Source organism: Ictidomys tridecemlineatus, chromosome 6 (genome assembly GCF_052094955.1).
Source record: "Ictidomys tridecemlineatus isolate mIctTri1 chromosome 6, mIctTri1.hap1, whole genome shotgun sequence".
Taxonomy (NCBI): Eukaryota; Metazoa; Chordata; class Mammalia; order Rodentia; family Sciuridae; genus Ictidomys; species Ictidomys tridecemlineatus.
In genome coordinates this window covers 99654490-99679186 of record NC_135482.1, presented here as the reverse complement: position 1 = coordinate 99679186, position 24697 = coordinate 99654490, and the positions used below count along the sequence as shown (strand labels likewise).

General features: G+C 39.1%; 1 protein-coding gene across 1 annotated transcript; it reads right to left on the bottom strand.

The window, feature by feature from the left end:
* Positions 1–2015: 2015 nt before the first annotated feature.
* Positions 2016–12674, bottom strand: LOC101970231 (C-type lectin domain family 4 member A). The gene is made up of 5 exons (XM_078015875.1): positions 12567–12674; positions 6428–6488; positions 4064–4215; positions 2732–2847; positions 2016–2163 (listed from the first exon to the last, which is right to left on the bottom strand). Exons 1-5 carry the CDS (start codon positions 12672–12674, stop codon positions 2016–2018), a joined length of 585 nt encoding a protein of 194 aa, XP_077872001.1.
* Between the last annotated feature and the right edge of the window lie 12023 nt (positions 12675–24697).

Genomic DNA, 24697 nt, shown 5'->3' with positions numbered 1-24697 from the left:
AATGTTTGAGTAGACAAATATGTTTAACTTGATTTAAATACTACACTATACATACATATTTTGAATTATTACATAGAACCCCATAATATGTACAATTTGGTGATGTATGTATCAGTTTAACATAAGTCTAGTTTAAATTTTTTAAATGAAAATTTCTACTTATTTCATCTTTTATGAAACTTATCATTGTGGCTTTAGGGAGCCAATAAATAATACTCCTCTCTTCCCTTGTCCCTACCCAAATAGATGCATACATGTGACAGACATCACAGCATGAACTTCATTATTGACAAAAGCTAGATTGTAGGATTTGGCTTAAATTTCCAAACTCGATAAATTTTCTAACATGTTACCTTGTATGACATTTACCCAGACAGAGATGGACAACTCTTTACTACTCCTGCAGAGACATTCATTTTCTCTTTCAATCAGTACTTATTGAGTGACAACTTGGGGCCACATACTGTGTTATGTCTAGGACTCAACAGAGAACAAATCAAAGTCACTACACTCAAGGAGTTTACATTGTTTAATTGATAGGGAGGAAAACATTTAAAAAATTAAACACCACAGCACACATATTAATAGACAAGATCCACAACACTGTCAATTCCAAATGCTGGCAAGGAAATGTAACAATAGGAACACTTTGATTCATGGCTGGTCAAATGCAAAATGATAGCCACTTTGGAAGACAGTTCTTAGTCTTAACACCCAAGTCAATAAGAGTGTTCCTACGTGTTAACACAAATGAACAGAAAACATGTCCACACAAAAAACCACACAAGAGGCCAAATATAAACTTCATTCATAAGTGTCAAACATTAGAAGCAATCAACATGTACTTCAATGCATGAATAAACTGTGGTAGAATATTTTCTGGAATAAAAAGAAATGTCAACAGGCCATAAAATAGAATGGAGGAATTTTAAATGTACATTACTAATGGTAAGAAGACATTGGAAAAATTTGTGTAGGACCCAACTAAAAAAAATTGAATCTACCTATGAAAAAATAAAAAAAAAAAAACATATTGAGATAAGGAAAGTAAAAAAATCAAACTTTATTATCTGTTTAATATGGAATATAAAAAGCAGGAATCAGAACACTGCATTCATATGGTTAGAACAGGGAACATTAGGCAATGCTAGAAATCTTTATTGTAGATAATCATGATGGTTACAGGTTTGCATGCACTTGACAAAATCATGGAACTATACTCTGAAAGTGTGTGCCTTTTACTGATGTAAATGATAGCTCAATAAAATCTAATCACTAAAAGTAATATATTTTCTTAAATCCATCAGGACTCAATCAGACAAATAATTAGAAATTTATTAGTCTTCACAATAAAAAATTCACAGTAGGCCATGCTGTGATTCAAAAACCCACAAAGAATGTAAATAAGCAAGTCCATCCAATGGCCCTACTCTGCCATCACTGGTGTTTCTATCATTTGAAAGCTAGTTCCCCTCCTGATTACAGAATGACTGTCAGTAGTGAACAGAACCTTTCATGTTCATTAGGAGAGGGAGATTCACTCCCTGATTCCTCTGAGAAGAGTAACCAGTAATTTCTGAACAGGACTAACAATCCATGCTATTCCTAAACAAACCACTAGTATGATTGAGTTGTTGACTTGGATTAATCCATGTTCACTCCAGCATCCCAAGTCACATGAGCTTTAAGAAGGAAAGCGTGACTTTAAACAATATTGAAATATTGTTTTTCAAGAAGAAGGGATGAATAGATAGCAAACATGAACCACAATCCTCAAAGCTGGTTCCTCATTTTAAATTTCCATTTACAACCTTTTTAACTGCTCCAAAGCATTTCATACAAAATTTGATTACACAATAGTTTATCAAAACTTTACACTGAACAATTGCTTTAATACAGCTGAACTGTGCCTCATTATTTCATATGTTCTTGAATTATGTCCTTGAGCTCATCTCCAACAATACCTCTAGAATAATGAATGAAAATCCGAACACATGTCCACAAAAAGTGTTGATTCATATGTAGATCTTCATCATTTCACAAACTGATCTTTGAAAATATTTACAAAGTATGTCATTCCAGCCCCATTGAAATGATGTAGCATGATGATTTACTATTACACAACACTCTTCACCATGACTTGGGTCACCTGGATGCCAGAATCTGAAAAAGAGAAAAAGGATGAAGTCATTCTTCCAAGATGGCTTTTATAGGGGTTAGAGTCATAATGGGGACAGAGGCCGGGGTGGATGTTTGTGGAAGTGAGGGTCAGATATGCGCAGACCAACCCTTCCCAATTCTCATGCAGTTTCTCCTCCTCCACCACCTCTGGCATTTATCTTAAAAATTGTACCCTCATCACTCATAGTTTCTCATACCTTATTGCACTAAGCATTTGACCAAATGTTACCCAGAGGCTCTCCTCTAAATGTAGGCCCTGATGCCAGGAGACTGTCAATCCATGGGGCTTTCTTATATGATGAAGAGAAGTCAACATGGACCCATGATTCAAAATAGGGTGTTTTTTTTCCTTTTTAATGGGATGATTTTGAAATCTGAAGTCTGAAGCCTCCTAGGGTTCTGTGATAATTTAATGAGGTAATAAAATTGATTAACTGTGTGTGCAAAAGGACAAGAGTGAGCTGTTTTAGTTTCAGAACTGATGCTGGAACACTCTAAGCTTCCTGTATGACCCAGGACCCAGAATTCCTTTATCTAATTCTCTACTCATGTGGCACTTTGGTTGTATGGGGTCTGATCAACCCATTGCCAGTGTCCTTGACCCTCTGGATCTGAAAGCCCCACAAAATAAGCAGATTTTTTATCCATATTCTGAGTGAGAAAATCCTAAAAGAAAAGAAAAAGAAAAGAAGTCATAGGCTTTAGATACTCAGCCTGAACTGAGGGTTTTCTTTAATTTGCCAAATCATGCTATGTACTGGTGTTGATGTAAAAGAATGAAGTCCACTCTCATGAGTAAATATAATCCACCAATAAAAATATTTTTAAAAATTTTTTGGTGATTTATTTCTTCTTTATTATTTATTTGTAAAATCTTTTAGATAACAAATAATTTAATACATATACACAGTGCATAATGATCAAATTGTCATAGTTAACATTTCCATCTTCTTTATATCTTCTGAAAGATTTTACTAACATCTAATAATTATACATATTTAAAGGTACAGTGTGATTTTTAACTGAACTCTTTATAATCATACACAAGTGAAAACAAAAGTAGACAGTTCAGGAATAACCAGATGGGGACCTCAGAACTGCAGGTCTTTGAGCACAAAAGGATCAAAGACTTCATCTGTAAGTCTTAATTTTATTAAATATAGAAGAAATTCCTACCTACAATCATAATGAAATTCTATCTCAAATTCAAATTCCCTCTCTTCTTCACTAAGAGAATATTTTTTGCATAAGAAAATTCTTAAAAATTTAATCATTTTCCTTTCAAATCATCATAAAATTTTTTGTAACAAAAATTGAACCCAGGAGCACATAACCACTGAGCCACTAACCATCATTTCTTATATTTCAATTAGGAACAGAGTCTTGCTAAATTGCTTAGTTCCTTGCTACATTGCAAAGGATCGCTCTGAACTTGAGATCCTCCTGCCTTAGCCTCCCAAGCCCCTGGGACTACAAGCATGCACTACAACAACCAGCAATTCACAGATTCTTAAAATATCATTTCTGATTGCTGATTGTCAGTCTCTTGATTTAACTTTGCCTATTAAAGTTAATTCTCCTTTCTGTTAAGCAATTTATAATTCAGAAAACAGTTATATATTGAAATAACCAACTGCTGTTGTAGACAGAAACATTTTTATCCTTTCAATAAACCCCCAGGTCCTACATGTTGAATGCCACAATACCCCTGGGAGAAGGTTAGTTACACTGAAGAAGGTACAGGTGTGGAATGAGAAGGCTGAGAGATCCTCTCCTATCTGTCTTACGGAAAGTCTTCTGCCACAGCATCAATGTCCCTTCTTAGCAAAGACATGTACAAAAGTCAGACAGGCTCATGACTCCATTGTCTATTAGAAAGTACCTGCTCTTCCTTGCTGTTGATCACCACTAGATGAGCCTCCATTCTAGAGCAGTTCTCCTGACTCTCATTCCAAGATTTTGCATCAGTAGAGAAAAAGTAGCAACTGGAACTAAATGACTTCCAATTCTGTGGGCAACAGTTCCAGACTTTTCCTTTATAGACAAGAAGGGCAAATCAGTGCAATATATAAAAATTTATTTTTAAACTGTGTGTATTATTAAATTTAAAGACCTAGGGAAACAGCATGAAAGCTGTAGCTCCCATATTCACCCAGATATAACAACGAGATCCCTTTCCTCAGTTGCCAAGGAGGCAAGTTGCCTCAAGTGGGCAATAATGTGTCAGGGCCCCTTTCGCCTGCTGGACTGGTATCATGAAAAAAAAGATAAAATATAATGTTTAAATAAAATCTAGACCCCAAAAACCTCAAAATGGAAATATCCAAGTTTCAACACAAAATAATTAATCATACCAAGGCCCAGGAAGTTCTAAATTTTAGTAAAAAGAAATGATAATCAATAGTGGCAAAAAAAGAAAAGCTGGAACATGGCTCAGGGGGTTGGCAGCCCAAGGTTCAATCTCAGGTACCAACACAAACCATCTTAAAGAAACAAAAGAGCGCTGACTCATAATGGCAATGAGGTGGGGGAGGTAATGGAGGAACTTCATATAGGGCAAAGGGGATGGAGGAGAATGGAGGTGGCAATAGGGCAGGAATGATGATGGAATGAGTTAGACATTATTACCTAAGTACATATATGAATACACAAATTTGTGTGAACATACTTTGTGTGTAATCAGTGACTTGAAAAATTGTGTTCTATATGTGTAATATACATAAATTGCATTCTGCCAACATTTGTAAAAAATTAGGTTGAATAAATAAATTTTAAAAAAGAAAAAAGTAGACTCAATAAAAAAGATGTAAAAATGGAAATTTTATCACTGAAAAATTTAATGACCTTTTAAAAGCTTAGCAGACTTCCTTTGGCCTCCATCTGCCATTCCTTCCTGAGTCTTCAGCATGAAAGTTACCCAGATCAAATTTTGGACTTATCAACACCCCACATTTCCATGTGTCAAGTTCTTAAAATAAATATCCATATTCATATTGCTTCTGTTTCTCTAGAGAGCACAAACATAATACACCACCCTAATAAATGGGAGCATGACTCCTCCATCATACAATATTAATTGCATGTAGCAATCTCCTAATGAACTATATAGTGTGGGTAGGAGAGGGAAAAGTAGCTTCACAATGAGAAATCTGACAAACACTACCTCAGCTGATCAAGTTCAGCATCGATAGTCAACATTCTCTTTAATAATATATACTCTGGAACTAATGTGATGAATAGCATTTTATATCTTTGACCTTCCTCCCCCAAACAAATAACCCCTCATAATCATTAGAAAAACTTCAAATTTTAACACAGAGACAACCAATAATATAGAAATGGTATACCCCTAAATTGTCAAAGTCATCTAACAAGAAAGATCTGAAAAAAAATATTATAGCAAAGAGGAAACTAAAGAGATATGACAAATAAATGGAATGTGGGGGACTTCAGGAATTCTAGTATAGAAAAAAGAACAAGAGTTAAAAATTGGGAAAATCAAGAATGTTGGGCTAAGGAAGTAGCTCGGTGATAGAGACGTGCCTAGCATGTGTGAAACCCTGAATTCAATTCCTAGTACTAAAGGGGAAAAAATCATGAATATTGGTTCATTCGTTGTAACAAATGTCTTTACTTAGGAATAGGATAATAATAATGGCCACTGTGTGTGCAAGGTAGGGTTAAAATAGAATCTTTTAATATCATCTGCTCAACTTTTCTGTAAATTTAAAAATGTCTTTAAAACACTTCGTTTAAAGGTAAAAAAAAAAATTCTCATTCACCATGATATATTCATCTTCATTTTCACCAAATTGTTTGACTAACATGAGAAAAACACTAGCCTTGAAGAAACCTCAGAAAAAAGAACACTCTGAAGAAATACAATAACAATATATTCTTTTTCCAAATTGAGCTTCACATGGACAATACTCAATATCTGTATTAGAATGTTAGATTCTGGACTGGGGCTGTGGCTCAGTGGTACAGTGCCTGCCTTGCACATGTGAGGCACTGGGGTTTTTCCTCAGTACTACACAGAAATAAATAAATAAAGATATTTTGTTTGTCTATAACTATAAAAAGATTTTTTAAAAAGAATGTTAGATTCTACGAAACTGTACACTTGTAGATTAGAATAACATGAGACTCCACTTCTTAGTATGTTCTACCTAAAAATCATAAATACTGATTTGGGAATCTTACATACTACAATCAGCAACTGAATTCTAGGCACATGAAGTTTTACCTTCCATGGATGAATTCATTCTTACACACTCCAAATGTGTGTAAATCATTTTTTTATAAATCTTTTATTAATACCTGAGAATTTTTTGAAAGAAATCTGGAAAATAGAACATAAACCAATCATTTTCTGGTAGCATTAGGTCATTTCTCTTTACATTACTTTCTTGCACTCTATAGACAAAAATCTACACATGTCCAATTACCCAGTTGGACAGAGACTGACAGAAAAAGTTTCCCCATGACCCCTCAGTCAATAGAATCCTAATCCTACTGCTTTGGAAATATTAGGTATCTCCAGGAATAACTAAAAGATGAGGAGTTGAAAGAAGACATGAAAGTACCATCAAATTTGGATCTGAAGGATGTTATCCATAGTCTCCTTTAAGAGTTAACCCAAGATGCAAACAAAGGCTAAACTTTGTGGGATGGGAGTGGAAGTTATTTAAGGAAGTACACAACCTGGGACTTTGGGGAAAGGAATAATTTGCTAATTTTAACCAATTGTGGGTGATCTTAAAGATTGATGAAGAGGACACTGTTCTTCATCTCTTTTGTGTGTCTCTCCCAATTTAGAACTAACTCACTCCCACTTCTAGAAATTCAATTTTCTGGGCTGCAGTGGTATCTCAGTATCACGGCACTTACCTAGAATACACAAGGCCCTGGGTTAATAAACACTACTGCTAGAAATTAAATTTCCTCTTTAACCTCCTATTTATTCTTTGATCCACTTGATTCTGGCTATGGCTTCCATCATTTCATTAAACCATGCATGAAATGGACCATCAATAATTTACTAGAATGATTTATTAGCCATTTTCTAGTGGCCTCTTGCAATCATTCACCCAGGTCTTCCTCCTTAGCTCTTGGTACACTGTTCTCTCCTGTTCCTCCCTCACCTTTCTTACTGCTCCTTATTATCCTCTTCCATAAGCTCTTTTCCTCTAATCACCATGTTAAAAAATGTACTATTTCCAAGAGTTCTATCCTAATTCCTATTTCTAGTTTAAAGTTCTCTTCTGGAGTGATACTATAATTCCTATGCTGGAACTTGCTATCGTTATGTAAATGACTTTTAAACTTCTAGACCTCTCTCCTGAAATCCAGACAAATGTGCCTCCCACTGGACATGTACATTGTGAGTTAACTTTGTGCTCAAAATGTAAATAATCATCTTTCAAAACAAACTCATTATTCATCCTATACTGCCTACACCTTTGAACAGCTTCTTCACTGCTGAGTTTACAAGGTCAGGATATTATATTCACACTTAAATTCTCTGGGTTTTTAATCCCCAATATTCATCAAGCCTTGGCTGCCTTGATTGTATCTTCTTTACCCTTCAAAGCTTACCTGTCCTCTCTTTCTTCACTAACAGTATCCTTAAATGAGACTCTCAATGTTTTCCAATGGGATGATGAATTAGCATCTCTTTGGCACATTATAATTATAATAATAATAGGATGCACTGTTACATAGTCATACACACACATAACATTATTTGGTCATTTTCATTTCCCAGTACCTCCCCATTCCCTTCCCTCTTCTGTCACCCTGGTCGCCTGCCTCTACTCTACTACTTTTGCCTCAATTTTCATGAGACCTGACCCCTTTTTCTCTTTTTGCTCCCAAATTATCATATATGAAAGAAGACATACAACCAATGACTTTCTTTGTCTGGTTTATCTCATTTAACACAGTGCTGTATACTTATGTACGTTTTCTAGAAAATAACGTCTCTCCTTACCTTCACCTTTGTCCTCCTAAGTCCATCTTCACACCTCAGTAAAAGAATGCCACCTTAAGTCAAATTTGATTATGTCAAATCCCTGCTCAAAATTCCGCAATGTCTCCACACTCACTGACAGACTGAAAAATTGGCCTCAATGTTCCACCCTTCTTAGATTTACACCCCTTAGCATTGTGACTTTGTAGCTTCTCCAATCAAGAAGTAGAACCCATAAGATTCTCCAATAAAGAATCTGTTTCTTCACCAATAGAATATGAGCTGCCTTTAAGACTCCATTTGATCAACAGAATGTGCAAAAGCAACCAGGATCGTTCCAATTTTAAACTTTAACAAGCCTTTTTTTTCTTTCACCCTCTATCATGGAAGTCTGAAATTGGCTTGTACAAAAACGTTAGTGTATGTGAAGTCAAATAACACTATCCTTATGCATGCTATTAAGGAAATACAGATGCGTTCTCACACAGAATTTAATATAGAACTGACGATCCATAGATTTCATTCTGTAGCACCAGCCCAGGCTAGCCTGATGAATAATGAGAGGACTATGGTAAAACTGTTCCTTTCATTCCAGCTCACATGCTCTTCTTCAGAAGCTGAGCTGCCCGTGTTGGGTCCCCAACATCATATGCATGAGTGAATTCAGCTAGGACCAAAGAAAATACCCAATTGAGCCAGTCTAAATATCCAGACCACAGATACATGAGCTAAACAAATATCTGTTTCAATTCACTGTTTTAGGCTTGTTTATTAAGTAGCAAAGGATATCTTATAATCTTTAGGAAAAAATTTAAAAAAATTTTTATAATACTGTATCACCTTCTTCAGGATCTAAATTCTGTTTCTGTCTGCCACCTACAACTTCATTTCAAAGTTTTTCACATCGCACTATATTTTCCCAGTCAGGCATATTTATATTTCCTCCAAATAATTCCATGTTGTAATGACTAACATATAATATATCTATGTCATGTGATAGTAACAGGGGCAGATGTCTTCTCCTTCAGGAAACCTATCTCAGCTTTCTGTGCTCACTTCTTACCTGCAAAATACTTCCCATCTCATGTTGTAAACACTGGTTATATTGACTATTCTATTAATATCTTGAGAGCAGTGGCTGTGGCTATTTCTGGATTCTCTCACACGGTGCCTAGCAAACAATATGTATGGCCATTGTTACTTATCAAATAACCAAATTAATAAATCAAATATTTACTCTAGTATATGCTAAGTTTTATGACTTTTGAAAGCTTGATAAACTCTGAAATATAACATATAACATATGCATAAATCAACCTATTTGTTAAATTGACATTTCCTGAGATCTCACAATGGGAAAGACAGAAATTATTAGAAGAAAATTCCCTGGGGTACTCTTCCTGGGACATTTCTTCCATCCCCTTAATGTCCACCTGCTCATCCAAAAATACAAGTGTCTGTGAAACCAAATTAGGCTAGCCTTATAAATGCTATTAAGGAAATATAGATGTGTCCTTACACAGAATCTAATATAGAATTGATGACCCATAGATTTTATTCTGTGACACCAACCCATACACCTATACCTACTCTTCAAATTCTCTCAGTGAACATAAATTCCATGATTTTTGCAAAAGCAAAGTTCCTAGTGAATTCTCAGGAACTCCAACCCATGCGCCTCCAATATAAAATTTATTATTCAAATGCCTGGTTCATTGTGAAATGTCAGTTTCTAATGAATGGCTTCTATTCACTAAAGGCAGGAATTAATACCTGACTCCATTGGCATACTTACTGATAAAAGAGGCAGACAGTAAGATTTCCTTAATCAGGAAAAGTATCAACAACAAGGCAAGAAGAAGCTTGGAAAAACCAAAATGACTCTGGTGAGGAATGTTGTTTTCTCTGGGATCTGAAGGATAAAACAAATTAGATTCATCAGTAATTAATTCAATTTTTATTTCCAGTTCCTCCTCTATGAGTTGGCTTTTTCTCACTGTGACCAAAATATCTGAAAAGAACAACATAGAATATAAAAAGATTATTTTGTGTTCATGGTTTCAGAAGTTATTTTGGATTCATGGCTTCAGTCCATGGTCAGTCTTCTCCATTGCTCTGGGCCTGAGAAGAGCAGAACATCATGGAAGAAGGGTGTAGTGGAGGAATGTGTTCAGCTCAAGATAGGCAGAAAGAAGAAGGAGCAAGTAAGGAGCCAGAGAAAAAATATAATCCACTGAGGAATGATGTGGATCAAATTATATTGTCATATCATGTACATGTATGAATATGTAACATTGAATCCCACTAGTGTATATAATTATAATCTACCCATTAAAATATGTAAATAAAAAGAGTATAATCAAAGGGCATGCCCCAGTGACCTAATTTCTTCAACCACACCACACCTGATTACCAAACAGTAATCATTCTAATTATCAATCCATAAATATGTTGATTAATCCACTGATTACTTAATGGTTCTCATAACTATTTTATCTCCAAATGTTCCCGAATTGCCACATAAGCTTTTCAGGGCACATATCACATTCACAACATAATATTCTGCCCCTGATCTCCAAAACTTCATGTCTATCTCACAATGGAAAAACCATTTAGCCCATCTCCAAGAATCCTCATAGTTTTCAAAGTTCCAACATTTTCCAATAGACCAAGTCCAAAGTCACCTCTGAGACTCAAGACAAAACTGTGTTGTGAGCCTTTGTAAAAATCAAAAGTAAGTTATGTTAAGTTGTTTTGAGGTGTCTAAGGTAACAGAGCACCAGACAACCCAAGTGCAAGAAAGAACAAACAATCAGACACCAACAGACAAGCAAAGATGGTGCCTCATAACCACCTGTCAATCAGTGGAATCTCCTGACTAATCATGGAAGGACATGGACCTCAGCAAGATACCCTGACCAACCCCAGGAGAACAAGGGACACTAGAAACCTCCCTTTCCTGTCTCAAGCCCTCCATTTGTGCCCTAAGCCCAATAAAATTACAATCTGGCTGATCCTGGGCACTATTCTCTCCTGGACCCGCTCTGTTAGACTGGAGGGTCTCTCCCAGGAGCAAATCTCAATAAAGCCTTGTTCAGCAGCTTTTAATCTGCTTCCTTTTGGTCACTGGTGCCTGACCTCACATCTGGTGCCAAAATCTGGGAGGACTTTTCAGCCTCCCCATAAGGAGATCCCTCCTCAACCCATAGGAGTTTAGGTCCACCCTCTCCTTCAAATGAACCAGGAAATTTCTAAGCTGCTCTTTTTTTCCTCTCCTTTCATACAGGAAAACAGGATTGGGGTAAATTTCCTTATTACTTCTGATCTTCCAGCCCCTCTCGGTTCTGGGGGGTCTATCTGTAAGTCACGCACATGCCATAGACCCCCACCTGTTCTACTGAAGGCCCTGGGAACTGTGGAGATGTCTCCAGTCCTTGTTTGGGCCCACGGTGTGTTGCAGGAACAACTCAACCCCTACCCATCCCTTATCTGTCTCTCAGGTGAGTGTAATAAGAACTTGGGATGCCTTTTGTTGCTCCCACTCACCCCTGAGGGTGCCAGAAAGTCACAGGAAACACTGAGTCCTCCTTAGACCCCAAAACTCCTTTGGGTTGTCTATATTCCAATTTTTCCAAATTAAGACTCACTCAAGACCTTTGCTGTAAGCATCTGATCTTTCACTCCACTGTGGCCTGGCCCCAGACTTAGACAATGGGTCAAAATGGTCCTCAGGAGGAACTTTTGATTTTCAAATCCTTACCAATTTGGACAATTTCTGTTGCCAGACAGGGAAGTGAGCAGAAGTCCCTTATGTTCAGGCTTTTTGAAATTTGCTCCCATCCCACTCTCTGCTCTACCAGTTCTACTGCTCAAGTCTTCCTTGCTAGGGAAAATCTCAAACCCCTTTCCCATTGATCTTCTACATCTCCTTCCTCATTCTCAGATGCATCCAAGCTGCTCTCAGCCCCACCTTCCTGTCTTTCTCCTCCCTACCCAGGCAAATCCTCTTTTTCCTCCCCTCTCACACTTTCGCCCTCCCCTCATCCTGCTACCACAGCTCCTCCTACCCTGCTCCAAAACCCTCCACCTCCATCCCTCTTCCCCTCCTCTCCCTCCTCCTCTCCAACAGTTATAATACCTCCACCCCTCTCTTCTACTGATACAACCCTTACCTCTCCAACCTGGATCCCTCCACACACTCACTCCTCTCTTCTCCTTTCAATGCCCACATCCAGTCCCATCAGGCCCTTTACCAGCTAACCCAAAGCTCCTTTGTCCTCTCAGGGAAGTGTCTGGCATCAAAGGGATTACCAGAGTACACATCCCATTCTCACTTCAGGATCTTTCCCAGATTGAAAAGTGCCTTGGGTCCTTCTCTGCTGACTCTTCTACTTATATTAAGAAATTCCTATACCTCTCGCAGGCTTATGATCTTACCTGGCATGATGATGTCTATGTCGTTCTCTCCTCCACCCTTACACAAGATGAATGAACCTGCATCCTGCAGGCTGTACGAGATCATGCTGATCAAATTTATTTAACACATATAACTCTCCCCTCAGGTGCAGCATCTATTCCCCTAATTGAACCCAAATGGGACTACCAAGATGGCCAACAACGTCACCATCACTGCACTCACATGGTCCAATATCTTACAGCAGGCTGGAGGAGGTTTCCAATAAGGTTGTTAACTCTAATAAGCTGAGAGAAATCATGAAGGATCCAGATGAAAATCCATCCTGATTTCTCAACCGCCTTACAGAGGCCTCACTAAATATACTAAGCTGAATCCTGATTCTCCCTCCAAAGCTACAGTGTTAGTAACACATTTCATCACTCAATCAGCCTATGATACAAGAAAAAAGCTCAAACAAGCTGAGGAGTGCCCTCAGACCCTTATCTGAAATCTGGTGCAAATGGCCTTTAAAGTCTATAATGCCTGTGAGGAATCAGCTGAACTAGCTAGGCAGTCTCCATTGCAGGAAAAGATAACACTCCAAACCCAGGCCGTGGAAGTGGCCCTGAGGCCTATGGCTCCAATGAAAGCTTCACAAGGGAACCAGCATTCCTCTCTACCAGGGGCTTGCTTCAAATGTGGATGCAAAAGTCACTGAGCTCACCAGTGCCCAAACCCACAGCCCCCTCTTCAGGCCAAGCTCCACCTATAAGCAGACAGGTCATTGGAAGAGTGACTTCCCCATGGCTGGCCCTTCCTCAGTGCCTCCATGCAAGGATATGACCAGCCAGGTGGTCCCTCCTCTTGAACTACTGGGGTTCACAGAAGACTGAAGAAGCTCAGATTCGAGGACCTTCATCACCCTACTGAGCCCAGGGTAACACTCCAGACAGCTATTAAGTTCATAACCTTACTGTGGACATGGGGGCTACATATTCTGTCTTACCTACCCACTCTGGGCCTCTGTTTCCTTCCCAGGTCTCAGTTATGGAGATTGACGGCAAACCTGCCTTCCCAAACCAAACTGCTAAGCTGGCCTGTGCCCTTTCACACACTATTTTCTGGTAATTCCATCTTGTCCAGTTTCTCACCTAGGCAGAGATATTCTCTAATTATTAGGAGCCACCCTCCAACTATACCCCAAGAATATTACCACCCATTTTCTTCTATCTCTAGTTCTTACTATCTCTAATAATCTGACAGTGCCTTCTGTGCTGTTGCCCCCTTACCTAGTTGATCTGAGACACCTTCAAGCCGATCATAGCCTCCCACCATAAGCCATTCCATATCAAACTGAAACTTCAAACTAAAGTTTCTTCATGTCCCAAATTTCCCATCTCCAGGGGGAAGAGAGGGACTTAAAACCATCATAGACCAGTTACTTCCCCAGGACTCCCCATCCTTATTGAATTCCCCTGAAACACTCCATATTGCCAGTACCCAAACCTTCAGGAGCCTATCGCTTAGTCCAGGACCTATGTCTAATTAATGAGGCAGTTATTCCCATTAACCCAGTGGTTCCAAACCCTTACACTCTTCTTTCTCATATTCCTTCTTCAACCACTCACTTTACTGTACTGGGTCTTAAATATGCCTTCTTTACTGTGCCACTCCATCCTGACTCTTATTACCTCTTTGCCTTCACATGGGAAGACCCCTACATCCTTTAGGTCTCAAGAGCTGACATGGACAGTTCTACCCCAAGGCTTCAGTGATAGTCTCCACCTCTTTGGGCAAGGCTTGGCACAGGATCTACACACTTGTGACTTGCAGGATAGCACTCTTACTGTATGTGGGTGACCTTCTCCTATGCAGTTCATCCCTCAAGACTTCCTAAACTCACACTGCTCAGCTCCTCAATTTTCTTGGGTCCCAGATATACTGGGTCTCTCCAGCCAAAGCACAGTTTACTACCTCTTCAGTCACCTATTTAGGCATACTCCTCACTCCAACCTCTAGAAACCTGACAACAGACAGAATTTAAGCTCTCCGTGATCTACAGCCATCCAAAAGAGCAGACTACATTCTCTCCTTCCTGGGTCAGGCTGGCTTTTCAGACATTGGGTCCCCAGCTTTGCACTCCTTGTCAAGCCCTTATATCAGGCAGCTAAGGAGAACCCCCCATGAGCCTTTCACGTCCCCTAACCTTGTAGCCAACTCCTTTTTTAAGCTCAGGGATGCTCTCACATCTTCTCCCACTTTATCTCTTACTAACCATAACAATCCTTTCCACCTCTTTATGAAAGAAAGACAGGATATCACCACTAACCTCCTCACTCAACCAACTGGACCCTTCTATAAGCTGTCCAAGCAGCTTGACTCTATGGTTCATGGATGGCTACCATGCCTCCGAGCACTGGAAGCAGCAGTGAAACTAACTTTTAAGAAAGCCCTAAAACTTACCTTGCTCCAATAAATAACTGTATTCTCCACCATTGACTACAGGATTTCTTAAATCATGAATCTCTTCCCCTTCTGAGCCCTTCACAAATTCAAGAATTCTACCTTCTCTTTATAGAAAACTTCACCATTATTTTTGTTTTTCCCTCAATCCTGCCACACTCCTTCGACAATCCCCACCCTCTTCGAATGCTAACCATTCCTATCCACAGGTTCTGGAGGCCCCACAATCACTCCGTGAGGACCTATTTGCTGACCCATTTCCCTCACCTGACTTAACCAGTTTTGTGGACAGCAGGTTGGTAATGGATCGCTGCAGATGGTGTAAAGATGCATGTGCAGTAGTCACCACTGCCTCAGTTCTAAAAGCCAGCTGCCTCTCTGAAGGGATCACCTCCCAGAAGGCTGAACTTTTTGCACTTATCAGAGCTCTCACTCTATCCAAAGACAAACACGTTAACATATACACAAACTCCAAATATGCTTTCCTAATTGCTCATTCATATTCAGCTATTTGGAAGGAACGTGGATTTTTGACCACAAAGGGATCACCAGTGGTCAATGCCTCTGATTTCCAAACTCATAGAAGCACTACAACTGCCTTCATGAGTGGCCATAATACATCAAAATTCCTCTGACCCTATAGCTATAGGCAACAACAAAGCAGACTCTATAGCACAAGAACTAATGGCAAAATTCTCAGCAGGCCCTATCCTATTTCTATCCTCCACAATTAAACCTAACTATTCCCCACTGGAATGACAGGACGTAATAAGGCAAGGTGGCCATTTTGTGGAGGATGGCTGGATCTTCCTGGGGGATCAAATTGCCCTCCCTAAACAACAAGCTTACAGTTTATTGATGGACATTCATAACTGTCTTCATATTGGCCCCAAATCCCTTTTCCAGTTTTTAAAATACCTCTTTTAATCCCCAGGAATGAAAACTACCCTCCAGCAGGTCCACTTCATTTGTTCTGTCTGCTATACAGTATCCCCACAAGGAGGCACCAAAACGAAACTCCCCACACATCAGATGAGGGGCCACCAGTCAGGCGAAGACTGGCAGATTGACATCACTCGCATGCCTAGGCACAAAAAGGTTCACTACCTACTTGCTTTGGTTCATTCTTTTTCAGGTTGGATAGAAACCTTCCCTACCTCCAGGAAAACTGCTGACACCATTGCCTCCATCCTCATCAAGTAGATCATTCCCAGGTTTGGACTTCCCACCTCCATCCAATGAGACAATGATTTGACCTTCACTTCTCAGGTTGTTCAACTAGTCTCCAAAGGCCTCAACATCACTTGGAGGCTCCACATCCCCTACCATCCCAAAACCTTGGGTAAGGTTGAGAGGGATAATGGCATTCTCAAGGAACATCTCACTAAACTTGCTATTGAACTCAGGCTTTCCTGGCCTAATCTCCTGCCATTGGTCCTCACCTGAATTCAGGCTTTAGTCCCTTTGAGAAACTCCATGGGTACCCTTTCTTAATCAACCAAAGCTTTCCAATCACTCTTCATCCCCTTGTGTCCTATCTGTTATATCTCACAATTCTACACAAACTCCTAAGGGAACACGCAGACCAGTATCTTCCTGCACCATCCATTGCCACAATCCCAGCTCAGCCACAAACCGAATTGGACCCTCTTCAACCAGATGACGCATTCTTACTTAGGGAACTACATCCTCAATCATTGGAACCTTGCTGGACAAGACCCCATACAGTCATAATTACAACCCCAGTGGCAGCCAAGTTTTTGGGCCACTTACCCTGGTACCATGTCTGCCGCCTTAAAGGCTCTTGTTCCAAATGTCCAGTCCTTGGACTTCCACCACACTGGGGCCCACCAAACTCAAGATTTCTCACCAATATTCTTCTTCTTTTACTAATCATTAATCTCTCTCACACTTCTATACCAACCCATAGATGGTGCTTCTACATCCAAGCAACATAGCACCAAGATGACACCACCCACTCCCAGTTTATGGCTCAAGGCGATTACTCTTCCACTGACTACAATCAGGTGGTCACCCTTAACATTACTGGATTCAACCAAACTGCCTCATCCCATGTATGTGCAGAAATGCTGTGCTTCATATCAGACCAAACTGAGGAATCTAGTAAACACTGGCCTAACACCTGTTTTGGGTGCCATTACAATTCATGCAAGACATGCCTCCTAGATAAGTCTTGCCATGAAAAATAAGCATACAACAAATTAACTATATGGGATCTGAAATGAGCAACCAGTGTTGATGGTAAATTTTATTCTTAGGGTTTTACCAAGCTTCCCTCAGCCTCTATCAGAATCTGGAGAACTTATGTACAAATGTTCCCTCAAATTCACATAACCAACAAGGAACAAGAGAAAGAAATACAACACCAGCTGGATGCAGTTGCCCATACTAAAGTTTACCCTTTCTAATAAATGGTCCTAGTATGTCAGGGACTTCAGCTTCTCAATTTATCCAAAGTTAATAACATTTCAGACTAGTTCCTCTGCACATGTTTGGATTATATTTCATTTACTGCAATTCCCATTGATCTTCTTCTCAATACCTCAACCATACCTCAACAATCCTCCTCTCCAGTCTTTGAGAAAGTACCTTTTTTCATAACTCATCAGAGAATTTCCCCTGCTGCTATACTTCCTCTGGTTCAGTACCCTGTAACCAAATCATTTGAATCTCATCCCCAATTTTTGCTCCTTTGGAGGTTCTTTATCTGGTGCAATGTTACCCTAAAACAATCTAAGCCTCAGCATGCCCTTGGCTTTTTGTATTCCTTCCACCTTGGTTACTCAATTAACTCTGAAAAGTAAGGCTGAATTAATATGGCTTGTTACCACCTCCCTTTCCAGGGCAAAATGAGCCTGTCTTTCTAACAGTAGTAGTTGAACTCTTCCTGGCCTTCTCACTTGCTGTCTCCAGACTGGGGGCAGGAGGACTTGGTTATGCAGAAACTACTACTCAGAAGCTTGAACAACAACTTTGAGAAGTGGTAGAGGCATCAATTGCCTCTCTCACTTCCCTAAAAAGGCAAATAACACTGATTGCCCAAGTCTCACTGCAGAACCATTAAGCCCTAGAATTCCTGACAGCAGACAAAGGAGGAACCTGTCTATTCCTGAGAGAAGAATGCTGCTACTACATCAATGAAACTAGATTGGTCAAAAAGAATGTCAACATCCTCCATTGTTTGGGTGAAAAGCTTAAACAGCAACAGTCAAATGACCAGGCTGGCTAAACTCAACCCTCATTACGTGGCTGACTCCCATTATCACTCCTATATTAGTAATTGGACATCTATGAATGATTGCTCCCTGCCTCCTCAGGTTCACCTGAAAGAGCATGGGTGAAATTGACAGAGTGACCTACAACCAGATGCTACTTCATGTCTACAGTCGCCTTCCTTACCAAACCAACATCTGAGCCATCCCCTTCCCCGCAGTGCCCCTAGTAAGCATGAAGTAGCCAGATGTAATTCTAGACCCTATATCATCAAAATCGCTGGGATGTTAGGGGCTTAGAAATGAAGCACAAGACAATCTGTGCCTACAAACAAGCAGTGATGGTGCCTAAAAACAATCTGACAATCAGTGGGATCTCCTGACCAATCCTGGAAGGATATGGATCACAGCAAGATCCCCTGAACAACCCAGGAAGACAAGGAACTCTAAAAACCTCCCTTTTGTCCCAAGCCCTCCCTTCCAGCCCTGAGCCCAAAATATTACAATCCAGCAGAGCCTGGGTGCATTTCTCCCAGACCCATTCTGTTGGACTGGAGGGTCTCTCCCAGAAACCACTCTCAATAAACCCTTATTCAGCTGCTTTTAATGTGCCTCTTTTGATCACCAGTGCCTGTCCTTACAAGTTGCATACTTCCAATATACAATGGCATAAATAAATGTTCCCATTCCAAAAAGGAGGAATAAGGATATAGAAGAAAAGGATGGAACCAAAACTCAGGCAGATATTAGTTTCTGTAACTCCACGTCCACATCTGGGGAATATTGTGATGAGATGTAATCTCAAAGGGCTTCTGCAGCACCACCTTGCTGGTTGTCATCCACATGGTCTTTTTCTTAGGCTGACTCCATCTAGAGCCAACAGCTTTCCTAGCAGACATTTCACATTATTGTCATATCTTAGTCCCTGGGATCTCCATTCCAGCTTCAGCTTCCCCTTCAAAACTTCATGCATGTCCTCTCAAGGGAATCATGGGGAGATTCCAACACTGCTTCACTTTGCCTGAACACTCAGGTCTTCCTTTTAAATCTCAGTGGAAGTTTCCATAATCCTCTGGCTGCCATCAACTGAAGAGAACTACTTTGCTGTACCCTTCCACAATGATGTTCTGCCTACCTCAAGACCTGAAGCTGACTCACCATAGACTGACCTCTAAAATATTCATCTTAAAATAAGCTTTCTCCTCTAAGTTGTTCTTATCAGGTATTTTGGTCACAGTTACAAAAAGCTAACATCTTCCTCTTCCTCCCATAAAGCACAATCACTACTACTGTGAATATTTGTAATAATAAGAACACGAAATATGAAAAAATCAATTATGTTTACTATTTTTTAAAAACTCTATAAAATACCCAAAATTGTAGATTTCTAACATTGAGAATAACTATTGTTAATATTTTGGCACATGTTCTTTCAGCAATTTTTGAAGTGTGTACCACATATATGAACATTTTTCCATTTGGTGGATGTACATATTTACTGATTTCTGACTCACTATTTTCTTTTATACTGTATCATAAACCTTCTTTAACCATAATTTCTTTATTATTATTTTACTATAATTGCTTATTATTTCATTACTTATTTAAATAATATTGTTTCCAACTTATAAGTATGCTATTTATACAAGATAAATCATTATGATCAATTCATGTTTTTAGGATACAATCACCCTTTTAAGTCAATATTTCTTGGTCAGAACCCATTTTGTCAACAGAGGGTATAGCTTCATGCTATAGCAATTTTGCCTAGGATATATAAAACCTGAAAATGATCACTACCAATGGTGTGGTAGACTTGCAGTCACTTTCCATTAAGATAAAAACATTAGATAAATAGGAATAATTTTTAATTATATATATTGTCAATAGTGAGGAGGAAACACTCAGTATTATATTATTTCAGTTCTGGAAATATAGGTTCACACCTTTTTATATATTCATATATGGAAAGATATACAATAAAATTCAATATCTGATTTTCTGTAAATGATAATACTAAAGAAAATATTATGGACTTTTTTCCCATTTTGCTGCCCAAAAACACCTTAATTACTATGTACAGGCAGCACAATCCTCAGAGATTCCTGGGTGTTCCAGACATGAATACTTCAGAGAAACAGCAACAAAATTACCTTAGCCCTGTTTATTGACTGTCTCTTCATCCTTCACCTTGTAATTAACATTGACCCCTGGAAAATGATCTTTTACCTGAAGGAGAATTTGAGTTGGTGCCTGAGGACTTCAGTTCATTTTTCAAACTCACTTCAGCATAATTTCTTCCCAAAGCAATCTTGAGAAGAAACCTTTGGCTTTTTTCAGAAATCCCATGCCATCTTTTCCTTAAAACATATTACAAATGAGATTGCAGCCTTAGAGCAAATTCCTCCACCTAGATTAAAGCAGAATTAATAGAAATACACATGCCTATACACAATCACTGAGGTCTCATCCTCAGGACAACCAGAATGAGAATTACAGCCTCCAAACAGTAGATATAGATAAGTGTACCAAAAGTGGGAACTCAAAAGAAATAGGAAGGAAAGGAAAAGAGGAATCAAGCAATTAGAGAAGTCTTTCCTAAGATCCTCATTCTGTAAACTCACCAGGAAAACTGAAATTTGTGCTTTCACATGCAAATGTAACTAATTAACCAACCAACCTGAACAACACGTGCTCATATTGCCTTCATGTCATCATGTCTGATTGATCAGGCAGCTTTTTTGTGCCACATTCTAAGGTGATCATTACACAAATCTCACATGACAGCCTCACCATGTTCAGAGCCACCTTCCTTTAGCATGGTGAGGAATGAGTAGTCTGAAGGTCTCCTCTGTGCTCTATGCTTTCTGTCCTGTTCACAATCAGCACCATCATGAACCTTCATTCATTCATTCATTTTGCTACTGGTCACCTCCAACACTCCTGAAAGCCATAATAAAAGAGGATGCCACCTTTATTTCTACACTTATCTCTCCCTTTACCCCCGACATCACCTTAACAACCTGCTCTGGAAGGTACATATGAATATACTTAACAGTTGGGAAAATTAAGTGGAATCACGTTTAGAAGAGGATGAACTTAAACTGAGTGTCAAATATGATTTATTTTTCCAAAGGCCAAAATGAAAACAGTCCAAAAACTAAATCTTTCATGTGGGATCATTTCAAAGGGCTGCTATCAACTCAAGCCCAGGTTCCTTGCCTCAGTTTGCCCCAAATGATTTGCCTTCTTTTAATAACCCCTACCTAACTCTTTTTTCTCTTATATCTATCTTCCTCTTTCCACATCTTTTCCTCTCTCTCACCTCTATATTTATTTCCATTCTATTTCTACACTTATTTCATACAAACTATACTGAAAACACTAAAATCACAGTAATATCCCTAATTGTAATTCAATGCCTCATATTTTATTTTCATTTACATAATTTCCACATTTGTTCCACACTTCAGTGACATAAAGAAATCTGTGTTTGTTATCTTTAACTTTTCACTTATTTTTTAACTTGCTTGAGTATTCTCTGTATGTTACCATTTGCTCATCTTGTGCCATCACTCCCTAAGACACTTTTCTCCCTGATAAATTCAATACTCCTTAATCTAATCTCCTATCCCCTACCCTGAAGCCCTCTTACCTCTAAATGGGTGTTCCCACATAGGACCAGCTAACCATACCCCACAAAATGAACATTCTGCTCACTTTGCTGAAGTTCTGACCCTGTGCTAAGCCACACCTCAAATTTACAGCATATATGAAAAAGAGAGTCAGTGTCCTATAAGATAGTATTCACCTGAACATGCTAGTCCAAGACCACTCATACAGTTCTCTTAATTTGGCTGCTTTCTTGGGAATAGAGAGGAGTGTTTCAGAAACATGGTGTACTGCTGCTCTAATTTTCTTTAAGGATGAGTCAGATCAAATTCTTAAAGCTTATCTCTACCCACTGTGGCCTGCCTGAGCTCTCACAGCCCACACAAGTTTACTCCCATGGATAGAAGTCCTTACCATATAAGGATCAATTTCCCTTCTGAGGTTTGCCTCCATGTGGAGAGCTCCCTTATCCATCTCAGTGTCTGAAAGCCACACCATGTCTATCTTCTGGGTAGATACTTTTCTCATCCTGCTTGGGCTTTGATGCCCCATGCCAGCTCCTCCACTGCCAGGAAGAATGCCTTCTTGAAACAATAAAGAACATAGACAGAGATCCTACAGATTGGGAGAAAACCTTCACCACCAGAACCTCAGATAAAGTCATTAAATTCAGGATATACAAAAAAAACTTAACTCACAGCTGGGCTCAGTGGCTCACACCTATAATCCCAGCAGCTCAGGAGGCTAAGACAGGAGGATCACGAGTTCAAAGCCAACCTCAGCAAAAAGTTAGGCACTAACCAACTCAGTGAGATTCTTTCTCTAAATTAATAAACAAAAACAGGGCTGAAGATTTGTTTCTCAATGGTCAGGCACTCCCAAGTTCAATACTCAGTACCAAAAAATAAAAGGTTTAACACAGAAAAATAAATAAACCAGTCAATGAATGGGCAAAACAAACATTTCACAGAAAAAGAAACACAAATAGTCAAAAAAATATTTTAAAAATGTTCAATATCTCTAGCAAGTAGAGAAATGCAAATTAAAAGTACAACAAGATTCCATCCTATTCCAGTCAGAATGACATTTATAAAGAACACAAGTAACAGTAAGTATTGGTGAGGATGTGGGAGAAATTTACTCTCATACTTTGCTGGTGGGACTGCAAATTGGTTCAAACACTCTGGAAAGCAGTATGGAGATTCCATAGAAAACTTGGAATGGAAACATTTGATGCAGGCATAGCACACCTCAACATATATGCAAATGACAGCATACTACAGAGATTCAGCCACATTCATGTTTATAGCAGCTCAACTCACAATAGCCAAACTATGGAAACAACCTTCAATGGATGAATGGACAAAGAAAATATGACATATAAACACAATGGAATATTACTCAGCAACAAAGAAGAATTAAATAATGACATTTTCCAGTAAATAGATAGAACTGGAGAATATGATGCTAACTGAAATAAGCCAATCCCAAAAAAACAAAAGCCAAATATTCTCTATGATTTGTGGATGCAAACACAAAATAAGAGGTTGGAGAGGGAAATAATAGAAATAGATTGGACTAGCAAAGGGGAACAAGGGGAAGGGAGGGGAGGTGGTGAATAGGAAAGACATTCAAATTAATTGGTCATAACATTCCTAGGTTTGTATTTGTATATATAACCAGTATAACTCCGTATCTTGTATGATCACAAGAGTGTGAACCTAAATAGAATATAATTGCCTTCTTTATCTTGCTTATGTGATGAGTTCCAACACTGGACTGTCTACATGCAGACACCCTCTTTAACCTGCCTGGTCTCTGAAACCCACACAGGTTTACCCTCTGCAAGGATGCTGTCCTCACCCCACTTAGTCAATGAATCCCAACCAACATAGGAACAAACATTGTTCAACAGTGTTTCCTGCTTCTCCCAGATGCTGAGATTCCATGCCAGGTTGCATCTCTCCAGAGACTCACTCTTCACCCAAAAGGGGGCTCTGACTTCTCACAAAAAGTGACTTCATGCATGAATGACTTCCAAATTCTGCTTAATTTACATTCAACATACCTCACCACACCACCACATAGATGGCCTCTTCTCACAGGCTGACATCTCACACTAGCCTTCCCATATTGGGGACACCTCCTCAATTCTCCTGTCCTCTGCTACTCTGCTATGGACCATGGCCACTTGTGGACAGCCTCCTCACCATGCTCAGGCTATGATTATCCATGCTAGAATACATTCCCACCACACCATGGTGAGATTTTCTTCACTTTTTATGGGTTCCAATACCACTGACATGCCAAACAACTTCATTGTCACCTTTCCCTGCTTGAGATCTAAGGTCTTGTTCTACATTGATTCCACCTGTTCAACCCATCCTACAGCAAACACCTACTTTGCCCTATCCCATCTAGTGCTTAATTTAAGACTGAAAAAAATAGTAGGAAAATGGTGCTACAATGTACAAAGGAGTCTTATATTCTCTGCAATTAATTTTTGGACTTCACAAAGTACATGCAGTTAGAGAGTTGTGCATACACATACCCTCCTCCCAATAATAATAACTGATTCTAAGAGGCTTTCTCATCCAAATTCCTTAAGCAAAATAGATTTATAAAGTTATATCTCTCTCCCTAGAATAAGTCACATTGCAATTAGGTTACATTGTATCAGTAACAACCCCTAAAGCTGAGTGGCTTATAACATTTATTTCCCACACACATTACATGTGGGCTTAGGATGTAGATTCTAAACTGACTATAACTTGACTTGGACCCTTTCTTAATGTTTTCTCATTCTGGAACCCATGTGGGAGAAATGGTGAGGAGGATGTG

Excerpts from the sequence above, each read along its gene's own strand:
- LOC101970231 (XM_078015875.1), bottom strand. The coding sequence starts at position 12,674 with ATGATCTCGTACAGCCTGCAGGATGCAGGTTCATTCATCTTGTGTAAG. Across the intron at positions 6,489-12,566 it reads AGATCATAAGCCTGCGAGAG|ATTTATAAAAAAATGATTTA; the intron begins GTATAGGAATTT and ends TATTAATAAAAG. Across the intron at positions 4,216-6,427 it reads AATGAATTCATCCATGGAAG|GAAAAGTCTGGAACTGTTGC; the intron begins GTAAAACTTCAT and ends TTGTCTATAAAG.